Below are 12,121 nucleotides of genomic sequence, written 5' to 3' on the forward strand. Positions count from 1 at the left end.
TTTTTTGTGTTTGCAACGGCACCGTCGTCATGGCAAACTGTTGAATGAAAGACAAGAAGGGGGGACCGAAGATGAGGTCAGAAGAGGTCAGAAAGTGAAAGAGATCAGAAAAATAAGAAAATTAGCCACAAGGGTTGAAACTTTACAGACATTTCCGCCAGAGTTCGCTGTACACTCAAACCCCGATGGTTTGACACCAACTGTTGTCAAACGAACGGGGTCACTTTTTAGTTTGACAACCCTTTTACACGGAGTTCACACACACTACCAAACGTTTGTTTTGATAGTGTGCGTGAGCGCCGTGTAAAAAGTGACAGTTCGTCACTTTTTAGTTTGACTTTGACCAACCAACGGGGTACAAACTAAAAAGTGTCAAACGAAAAAGTGACCAACCACCGGGGGTTGAGTGTAAATATTTTACACGCTGATTTGAGTTTTATAATTTTGGAAAGCTATTCAAATTTAATAAACAGTGAAGGCAAAAATGGGTTATATTTATCCAGCAATCAAGTAAGCTAAAAAGTGATGCACTCAAATTCCCAGTCACGACGTTCTAACAGGATATTCTTACAGTAACCGAGGGGCGCGAAACTGGCCTTAATACATTTAATTTGCGCATTTAATGTATTAAGGAATTAAATTCCTCTTGTCAACTAACATTTGACAGCGCCCAACCTGCTTTGTCGAAAACATTGATTTGTTTTGCGTCTCCTTCGCGCACCCTCCTGTCAAGTTTGTGTTGATTATTTGATCTTGGTCAAAAATTTGGCAAAGCTGATCAGTTTTTTTTGTTTTCAATTTGTTTTTGCGAATGTTTCCGGAAGGATCCTCGAATCAGTATTCAGTATTCGATTCAGTAAATTTCTGTTGCTAGAAGCTGCAAAAGGTGATCCATCGTCCATTTCCGCATCTAGTTTTCATCGAAGATTTCGGATTCTCGGAAAACCGGCAGCTTATAACGATCATAGAGGCCTTGACCGTATTCATCTGAACTCTCTGCTGGGCCTGTTCGCCGCAGTTGCGCATGTCTCCTTGCCGTTCCGTCGAACCCCGACATCGAGAAGGTCCTGAGCTCGGTCGGTATCGAGGCCGACTCAAGAAATTCTAAAATATAAATATCTAAAAATCTAAATATCAAAAATTCGAAAAATCTAGTGGTCTTTAAATTTGAATATCTAAAATCTTAAAAACTGTAAACCTACAAAACTAAACTTTTTTAAAAGGTATTTACAATAAACATTTTTTTTATTTCGCTTTTTGTTTTTTAATACCCCTGACTCAAGGCGGTTTTATAAACACTCAAAAAGCAGAAAAAAATGTTTATTGGTCCTTTAAAAAAAAACACATTTGGATTTTCAAATCTAAAAATCCAAAAGTCCGTTCAGGCCTGATATCAATTTCAAAACTAGCCTATAATTTTTGTATGATCATAAAGATAATTTTCTCTTCATTAACTATTAAATATTTATAAAAAAAATCAGACCTGAAGGGGCAAAAAAAAAATCTAAAAATTTCAAAGAATATAAATTTTAAAATCATATAATCTCAATACAGTAGACTTTCTCTGTGTCGATGTTGAAGGAACCGTCGAGGGTGGGATGCAAAATAGGAGGTTTCAAATTATAGAACGAAAAATCAAAGCAAAAAACGTTTCTTAATCCACCTTCAGGTGGTTGGTGCCTTCCTCCCATTCATAAAGTGAATACACTACACAGCCTCAAAAAAGTGTATAAATAACACTTATTTTTATCAAAATATCTGAGATCCGGCCAAAAAAAACGGTATAAAAAACACTAAAGTACTTATAACTTTTGATTGGGTTGTCAGATCTTCAATCTTTAGGGCTCGTTGGGTCGCATGATAGATCCGGACAACTTTTTCATCAGAATATTTGAGATTGAGGCCGGAACGTGTCTAAATAACACTTAAGAGCGCATAACTTTTGATGGGGTTGTCAGATTTTCAATCTTTTGAACGCGTAGGAAAGGTCTTTCAAATACCTTTCTAACAATATATAGCATGACGGGTTTTCTTACCAAAACCACCCTTTTTACAATCTTCCGGACTTTATTCGAAATCGTTTTTTAAGCATAACTTATGAAGTACTTTTTCAAACTTCATAATATTAACTAGGGTCTTGTGGGACCCCAAGACTGATCGAATGAGACCAAAACGTTCCAAATCGGTTCAGCCAGTCCGGAGATAATCGTGTGCATATTTTTCGATGCACGGACTTACATACATACACACGCACAGACATTTGTTCAAAATTTGATTCTAAGTCGAGAGGTATACTTGAAGGTGGGTCTACGAGGTCAAATAAAAAAGTTCATTTTTCGAGTGATTTTATAGCCTTTCCTCATTGAGGTGAGGAAGGCAAAAATCAAACTGCATGGAGGGACTGAAATATTAATTGACAGATGGAGCAATATTGATATCGAGAAGATCGACAGCCAAAGAGTTGACTGTATCAAAAAAACTAAAAGTTAAGAAATCTTCCTATGCTCTGTAATTACTCGTAGCTTTAAGAAAAATGTAATTATAAAAGCAAACTCGGTCCTAACCTGGTCCCAGCACCGAAAAGGACTTAATTAAAATAATTGTATGAAAAATAAATCTTAAAATGTAAAAATCTATAGAAATTTAAAAGACAATAAAAATATAACAATAAAACATTGCAAAACAAGTTACGAAACCAATAACTTAAAAAAAAGATCTAAAATTCTAAATATTTAATAATCCTAAAACAAAAAAAAATTAAAAAATAATGACCTAAAATTAAAAAATCTGAAAATTTAAAAATCTTTAAAAAACAAAGATTACAAAAATCTTAAAATAATCAACCTAAAAATTGTAAACCTTAAACCAAATTAAAACTGTAAAATATTCTTAACAGGCAGGTTTATTTATTAAAACTTAAAAATCGAATTTCTAATTCTTAAAATTTTGAATTCTTAGTATTTTAAAAACTTAAAATCCGAACATTTTTAAAGCTTACACACAAAAAAATATTACGGTAATGACAAAAGTAACTTACTTTTGAATTAAAAAGTTGTTAAAATTTGCTACATTAAAAGTTTTTTTCTAGTTTTGAAAATGAAAACTTTTACTGCTACAGTTTTTGAAAATCTCATTGCTTTAAAAGTTTTTACTTTTAATTCGACTGTAAAATTTCTTTCATTTTGACGTTCTCGTGTAACCGTGTACGTCTAAGTCGCAAATGAAAACAAACACTTTGGTGGGTCCGGTGGTGCTGGTGAGTCTAGGACCTACGGCAAAGCCGACCGCGGCAGCAGCCAGGACTCGGATGCGAGACCTTCGTGAGCCAAACAGCAGCAGCGGAACGCCTTCGAAGGAGGGTGGTGCAGGAGCGGGACGAGCTCGAGTGCTCGAAAAGGACAAGGCCAGCTTCCTGCAGGAACTGCAGCTGTTCCACGGCCGGAATGCGTAAGAAGGAAGCTTGGGTGTTTTGTGGGGTTTGTGATTGATTTTGTTTGTTTTTGTAGGATGAGAGGTAGGAATGTGGATTCGCACCGGTTGTATTGGGTGGTGGTGGCCCGGGATTGGTAATTGAAGGTCAATTCGCGTGAGGACTGGGCAAGGGACTGGGGCGAGATCATCGAGGAGATGGCGCTGCCGAAGCGTTGCGTGAACAACGAGATTGCGTTGAAGAAGATTTCCTTCCGGTTTTTGGACAAGTACGCGAAAGTTTATTTTCACGAAGGGCCTCCGACGAAGAGGAGGACGACGAAAAGCTACATAATCGGAGGTGGTCAGCGCAGATGTTGCACTCGGTGCCGGCGGTTTACAGCACCGGTGAGTATTGAGAATGAGGGCAGTGGCTAGCCAACTTCACTTATTTTCCATCTCTTTTAGCAACTTCCCGCCCACGACGGCGCAGCTTCAGCCGAATGAATCTGGACAGTGAGCCAAAAAAAATCTGTGTCATTCTCAAAGTAGGATTACGTGCTCAAAATCGAACTCCGTTCCGAGGGCCTCATCAACTCCATGTTCCGGATGCGCTTCCAGGATCGGGAACTCCCCGTTCAGGCACTTTACTTTCCAGCCGGGAAACGTCGACTACCCTTCCCGAATCAATGGCCAACTCCTCCAAGACTGTCCTGATTGAGGCCGGAAACCTGACCATCGTGTTACACTGCTGTCGCGCATCGAAGCCTCCATCCGGAACCGTCCAGCCTGGGGTATTCGGAAGTGACCGGTGGCGTACCGTATGATGCAGAAGCTAGTGGAGAAGCGTTAAATACAAAAAAGTGTTTTTCTAACATACTGTTCAAATTTGTTTTAAATAAATGTAAAAAACCAAGCACATTTTTCTGAAATTATCCCTGTAGTGCTAAATGTTGTGTATTCTTGCCATAAAAGGTTTCTTTTCCAATTAAAAGTAAAATACTTTTACTAATACAACGATTTTGTTCCACAAATGCATGGTAGTATCAAAAACTTTCCAACTTTTAAATTGAAAAGTTTGAACTTTCTACGAATATTCACCAAAGCGAACTTTTAATCCAACGAACGATCTTTTTAAATTTAGAGTAATTTTTCTTTGTGTGTAAGGTCTTAGATCTTAAAATAATTAAAAAAAAAACACCTAATAAATTTTGAAACAAATTTGGTTAGGAAATCAGTTTTCAAAATACACAGTTTCGCTACATTTTTGTATGAATAGCTCACAAATTTATAAGGATCAGGATGTGAACAAACTAATAAAAGAGCTAAATTGGGTCCTAAAATGAAGCTTAGATTGCTGGTATTATTGTTTACAGCGATAAAGCTTATTTTTCTGAGTACAATGACCCTTTGTACGACCACAAAGAGTTTAAAATGGATTTTTAAATAAATTTTGAAAAATTAACCTCGCGATCCTTCTTGACAGAAAAGCTCCTACTTGACAGCTCGTCCCAAGGGGACCATAGTTGATCCATCGAAAAAATGTTGTCTTGTCAAAAAAAAATTGCATTAAAATGAAAAAAAATGATCAGAAATGGTTTTTAATCGTGTTTTTCACCGTTGTACATAAATGTTGACATAGGGCTTTAGTACCCAATTCAAAATGGCGTCAAGAAAGTTATTTAAATCTTGATTCAGATTGCCTCAATCAAAAAATGTTTTTCTTCGTGTTGTTTGAAGACGCATTTTACATATCGTGATTAATTTTTCATGACAATTTACTATTTCTGGACCCTGAATTCAAAATGATCATTGACACCATCTAAGACCTCAATAGGGAATTTTGAATTTGGCTCCAAGAAAATATATTTTCTAAATTAACCTCGAAATTTTTCAAAATGATCATTGACACCATCTAAGACCTCAATAGGGAATTTTGAATTTGGCTCCAAGAAAATATATTTTCTAAATTAACCTCGAAATTTTTCCAGAAAGATTTTTAAGTTACAGATTAAATTTTTTTACAAAAAAAATACTTTTAAATAATTAATTTTCTACTACATTTCTTGAGGTTTTTTTTAAAAGGTCCCATATGCTATTGTCTTTCATATGTTTATAGGACCAATTCAAAAAAAAAACAAAAACTCTGATTTTAATTGCTTAAAACGTGCAAGAAATTGGGTCCTAAAATAAAGCTTAGATTGCTGATGTTATTGTTTACAGCGATAAAGCTTATTTTTCTGAGTACAATGACCCTTTGTACAACCACAAAGAGTTTAAAATGGATTTTTAAATCAATTTTGAAAAATTAACCTCGTGGTCCTTCTTGACATAAAAGCTCCTACTTGACAGCTCGTTCCAAAGGGACCATAGTTGATCCATCGAAAAAATGTTGTCTTGTCAATTTTTTTTTTTTTTTTGCTTTTAAATGAAAAAAGTGATCAGAAATGGTTTTTAATCGTGTTTTTTACCGTTGTACATAAAAATTGACATAGGGCTTTAGTACCCAATTATCTGTATGCTTTCAGTAATCCCAAGCAAAAAAATCTCCTAATCCTTGCATCACCGTGTACTGCCCACTGACATTTCTCTCTCTTTTTGTTTACTCTCTCTCTCTTTCTCTCGCTCCTCGCGCTCTCTTGTTTTGCTTTTGCTAGTCTAGTTCCGCACGCAATCCGTCAGTCAGCAGATTAGCGCAAGAGGCAAATTTTAGTTCCTCAGTTCCGCGCTCCGGTGAGACGACCCGCGGCCAACAGCCTTGTGGACTGCAAGTAGGTTCCGGAAGAACCCGTGACGTCGCGTAGCAAGTGATCGATTTGTGCTGACTCTTGACCGCAACGCCTGGTGGAATCGAATCGTTCAGTGGCTCGGGGCACGGTTGTCCATTCATGACCTAACGGGAGTTTTTTCGGGTTGTTCTTCGTCTTGGTCGTCGTGGTGCTGTTATTCACGAATCCCGTTTGACGTTCCGTTCCGCGAGTTTGGGGGGGCTGGTGCTGCTCGTTCCTGGAAGGTTTCGTGTGTGCAGTGATACTTCCGGCCCCACGCTTGGTCTGGGGGCACCTTGTGCCACATTTGCCACTGCAAAAAAGGGTTGTGCAGTTTTCGCGTGCACCACGGCGCAGCAAAACGCGGAAGAGTTTTGCTTCCACCTTTACCTCTTTTTTTTTGTTCAGAGAAAATGTGTTGACTGAAACCGTAAGGCCTGCGAAGAATTCCAAGTGGCCACGCGGCCGTGTCTCGTTCGAACGCAACCCCCTTGTGCTACAGTGACATGACCCTGAAAAGGTGGTCCCGCTAAAAAAGTGTTTCTCGTGCGAAAATTGAGGTCAATCGACCGGAGCGAATCGTCCCAACGACGGCGGGCGGCGTGGAGAATCGGTCCGGAACCACCGGAACCCCGCCGGAGCCAAGCTGGATAACTCAATCGTGAACCGGTTCCTGAGCGCGGCCGATGACGAGTTCGTCTGGGCGGTAGACCAGGACATACGGGCGTTCCTCGAGAAGGCGAACCAAAAAAGGTATGCAAACGCTTGCGAGAAATTATGGTCAAGGTGAACTCGCGGGAGAAAGGTTGTTGTGGGTGGGGGAGGGGGAAAGGAAGTCGGCAGGTGGTTCCGCTATGTGCGATGAATAAACACGTATCTGTCGGGATTTATGGGGGGGAAGTGAACGATTGGGAGGGAGAGAAGGTTGTTAATTGCCGTTGCTGGATCTCGTCTTCGTCGCAACATGACTTGGATCGTGGTTTTCGACGATCTCAGCGGCGGCAGGTCTCGCGCAGTGGTCACGGGAGCATGGAGTGGAAAAAAAAGAGGCTTGTTGGGGCAGTAGGGCATGCTGGAGAGAAAACTATGTAATACTGGTCTCATTTATTGAGTTGTGAGAATAGGTGTCGATCACGTTTTTATTTTAAAATATTAATTGTTTTAGCCTTATTTGTAATTTTCTAAATGAAAATCAGAGCGTGAATAGTTTTTTTTTTTCATTTTTTACGATTCATGCAAACATGCACTAAGTAAATCAGAGGTTGTACAAAATGTTGACAAAAAAAAAAATCAAAAGTCTATTAAAAAAGCTGCCAAACTTTAGAAAACAATAACAAAACAAATTGATCAAGTGGTCAACAAAACCTGAATGCGAAAATTAAGTTCAATAAAATAATAATAGTAATACATTGATTCCGGGATCCCGGTAAATTTTTGAAACAGTCATAAAATCTATGTTTTCTTTATAGAATAACTCAATAATAATAATCTACTACACTTCAATCTAATCAAGGACGACAGTTTATAAATAGCTTAAAGAAATAAGAAATTTATCTTTTTTGTTCTTTGTTGTGCTTTGGATTTTAACCCACCGGAGGTCGCGTACGTGTACTTTGTACACAGTTTGTAAGGGCACTTGTAAGAAAGGCGAAAACACGCGACTTCCCGAAGGTTAAATGAACTACTTTTTTTTTTTTTATCTGATGTGAATAAAATTTAATCAGTCTTTTATGAATATATTTTGATATATTTTTTATATGAACTGACTAGAAAAACTTTTAAAAATTATTTGAAAACGTCTTAAAAAAAAACAAGAAATGGCAACAAATAAAATCATACCAGTCAATGTAAAATTTTAGATAATTTTTGAATTTCAAGTTCAACATATATTTTACAAATTATCTATAAGTTACTATCGCCAACTGGGGAAAATCCTGTCCTGTCCTGATTTACCCCAGAACCCGATGTTTGATGAAAAATCATGTTATTAATGTTATATGATATTTACTTGAAATCGTAAATAAACGTAAATATTATACCCAGTCTTTTAGAAACTAAATAAATAGAAAGTATTTAAAACGCTAAGCGTTTTGAGAATCTATAAAATAAAATTTTAACAATTTTTCCTAATAAGCCAAATTAATGCTCATAAACCACAACCAAATTTTAATTTTCAGAACAAAATTTTTTTTTTTTTTTCAATTTCGGGAATTCCCGGGACAAATTATAAAAAATCCCGGGATTGGGGAGTTCCCGGTTTTAGAAAAATCCCAGGATTTTTGTCCCGGGAATTGCCCGGGATGGACGCACTAATCTTATCGACGATAAAGAACGATAACTCATTTCAATATATTTCTAATAACTTGGCTTAAACCAACCAAATCATGAAAAAAAATAATGCTTTCACTAAGAATATATATTGTTTGACACCGCATTAATTAAGTTTTAAAGAATAAAACTCACAAAATACCGTTTTTTTTAATACTCCAATTTTCATAATTTGCAAGATTGTTGAGCAGGTATTTCGTAATATCGATTTTATGCATATTTTCATAATTTACTATGTGGGTTTCAAATGAAGCCAAATATTGTATCCATTTTCACCTGATAAAAAGTTTTTTTTTTGTAAAATAGTACTTTTTTTTACAAAATTCCATATTTTTCGCAAATACTCTAATTTTCATAATTTGCAATATCAGTAACAAATGTAGCAAAATTTTGTTTGCATTTTCACCTTATCAGATTTTTATTTGAAGATTTTTTCAATTTTTGCAAAATACCGTATTTTTTCGAAAATACTTGAATTTTCATAATTTGCAATATGGGTACCAACCGAATTGAAATTTGGTATGAATTTTCACTTTATTAGAGTTTTGTTTGTTAAATATTAAAATTTCCTCAAAATACCGGTATTTAAATACACAGAATTTCATGAAAAATAATGTGTTTTTATATATATGGTATTTTGTGAACATTTGGGTTATTGATTACTAAAAAAATATATGCAAAATTTTGCTTCGTTTCATAAATATATTGAAAATTATAAAAATTTCAGTGTTTTCGAAAAATACGGTAATTTGTGAAAATTTTAGTATTTCACAAAAACATTTGAGCAAATTTAAAATGCATTAAAAATTTCCCTTCGTTTGATATCCATATTGCAAATTTGAAGTTAGGTCGTTGCAAATATTTTTTGCAGTTTATGTCCCTCGACTCTGACCAAAGTCGAGGGGGAAGGGGGCAAAAAAATAAAAAAAAGTTTACAAATTGAATTTACGAGCCACGGTTTAACATTTGAATGAAAAACGTGTTTAAAAATGCATTATGCACCTGTCCAGTTCCAGTGCTGTACATTAGAATTTCATAAAAAATCAATATATTTTTAATCCTAAACATGCTCAATATAATTATCAATGCAGAAAAATGCGTTTTAGATTGTTTTCAGTTGATATGTCTTTTATTTTTCATTAAAATTTTAAAGTTTTTAGAAAAAATATTTTTTGCCCCGTGATTTTGCGGACCAATTTTGAACGGGGGGCGACATAAAGTTTGAAAAATATTTGCAACGGCCTTAGGAATATTAGAGTATTTTCACAAAAAACGGTATTTTATGAAAATTTTAGAGTTTAAGAGTTTAGCATACAAATTTTTGCTTCTTTTGATACCCTTATTGCAAATTATGAAAATTTTGGGTATTTTACATAAAAAATTGAAATAATTTTTAAAGTAATTTAAAAAGTAAACGGTATTTTATAAAATTGTTTGTGTATTTATGCTTTGAAACTTACTACATTATCAACAAACAAAAGATGCATAGTGAATGAATTAAAAATTTTACATGATGCGGTTGGATTAGGGGAAAGTGGGGCAAGTGTAACAAGCTAAGGAAATGCTCGTTATAACCTATTAAAAACGTTAAAAAAATCTGTCGGATTTTTTAGAATCATCTTATTCAAGGTCTTGACTGAGACTTTGATAGAACAAGTTTTTAAAAAAATCTGTTTTTTAATGTAAAAAATTGATTTTAAAATTTTTGATTTTTCGTACGTTCTACTCAACTAGTGGGGCAAGATGAACAACCCGTTGGGGCAAGAGGAACAATGCATGAAACAACATGCTAATTTACTAACAATTGAACTGTTATCACTTAGATACATCAGCTTAGGATGTATTTGAAACGTTTCTTCCATTTTTAGATTAAAAAAATATATTACTCTAAAAATTTGACCGTTTTTTTTGCGAAAAAAAATATTACTTCGATGATAAATAGTGAATTTTCATAATATCACTATATTTTGTACGGACAATTTTTTTAAACAATTGTTTATCAGTTTTTAAGTACTTTTATGTATTTATTTCTCAATAAAATATGTTGTTGCAGCAATTCGTATTTTTTTTTCATACTAAAAATCCATATGGTACACTTGCCCCACCTGAACAAGATTTTTTAAAAGCTCTCAACAAAAATAACCAAAAGTTAAATCATACTTTATGATAGGTGCAAGTTATTGGTAGGGACACTACTGATCTAGGAAAAATAGCATTTTGATAAAATGAGTCTTAAAACGAACCCTAAGCCTTATTTTGTACTTTCCAAATATTATAAGAAAACAAAGGTTTTAAAAAAACTTCATTAAATCCTATTCCTCGTGGCGTTTACGTCGTTTTGACGGTTATGTGGTAGTAGAATCAGCTAATTGCATTGCTAGCAACAATTCCTCATACTGGAAATAATAAAAATTGTAAAAATTACGGCCGTACGAGCGATTGTTCCTCTTGCCCCATATGGTCGTCTTGCCCCACCTTCCCCTATGTCAATTTTAGAAAGATTTTTAAATTGAGTCTCGACGATTTTGCGATAACCATTATCGTTATCGTTAGAAGCTAATATTATCGACGATAATATTAGCGATACACAACCCTGGAGGATACACTAAAAAAAATCGAGAGAAATTTGCATTCTTTGGGCTTTATAATATTTTACAAAGTATTTTCGATTGATTTTTGCCTGTCTTACTAAATAAAGGTATAGGATTTGCTTTTGGATCTGACAAATGCTCTGGGCAAATGATGTAACTCCAATATTTCTTTACTCTACTCTACTTTAATGTAATAGTTTTTTTTAAAATATATTTTAAATTTTTTAATTTGTTTTCCAAGTTAAGGGGTTACTTACATGTAAAATATCACAAAATTTTATATATAGAATATTTGTTAAATCCACTCAAGAGATGATTTTCAATCACTCCTGAAAGTTTCATAAAGATATTTCATGATTAAACTGAGTAACAAACGATTAAAGCTCAAAATTTTGCCAGGCGCAAAGCGTACTGTCAAACTTTGTTAGCGTTTTTCTCGAAACACCGAGTTGATTTACGGGTGCCACGATATCTCGAGATGGGATGGACCAAATTGGCTGAAATTTTAGGTGAAGACTCTCAAGACATTACCCGTGTGCATGACGAAGCCCGATATTTAAATTTTGCTTTTAAAAAAATTACAAAATTCAGAAACTGACTGGTTCTAATATGAAAAACACAAAAATATTTTTATCTTTTTTTTTAAATAAACTTTTCGAAAATCGGGCTTCGTCATGCACACGGAATCGGTTCAACGAGTCTTCACCTAAATTTTGAGCTGATTTGGTCAAGACAGTGTTGAGATATCGTGGCACCCGTTTTTTGAAACTACTAACTTCAAATAACTATATCTCAGCAATGATGCAACCAAATATCTTCAAATTTGTTTTTAGTAGGTGAGAATGTATATTTTAATGCCCTGAGAACAGAATTTAAAAAAAGTTGAAGTGTGTGCTTATACCAACCTCTGACTTTTTTGCCGATTTACTGAATTTATACACAAAAAGTGGCATCACAACGAAAAAGTGAAAAATTACACATTTGGAGCCTAACTGTTCAAAAGGGCGCAAAACTTTTGTAAACAAT

The 12,121-nt window shown here is 35.0% G+C and overlaps 1 protein-coding gene across 1 annotated transcript in view; it reads left to right on the forward strand.

The window, feature by feature from the left end:
- Positions 1-6,735: 6,735 nt before the first annotated feature.
- The window catches only part of LOC120413975 (R3H and coiled-coil domain-containing protein 1), a gene marked incomplete at its 5' end in the record, with an annotated part of 62,271 nt that continues 56,885 nt past the window's right edge, over positions 6,736-12,121 (forward strand). The window contains one exon of the mRNA XM_039574986.2: positions 6,736-6,929. Within this exon, the coding sequence (XP_039430920.2) occupies positions 6,736-6,929 (194 nt within the window). The remainder of the gene's footprint in view (positions 6,930-12,121) is intronic.

Source organism: Culex pipiens, chromosome 3, assembly GCF_016801865.2.
Source record: "Culex pipiens pallens isolate TS chromosome 3, TS_CPP_V2, whole genome shotgun sequence".
Lineage (NCBI taxonomy): Eukaryota > Metazoa > Arthropoda > Insecta > Diptera > Culicidae > Culex > Culex pipiens.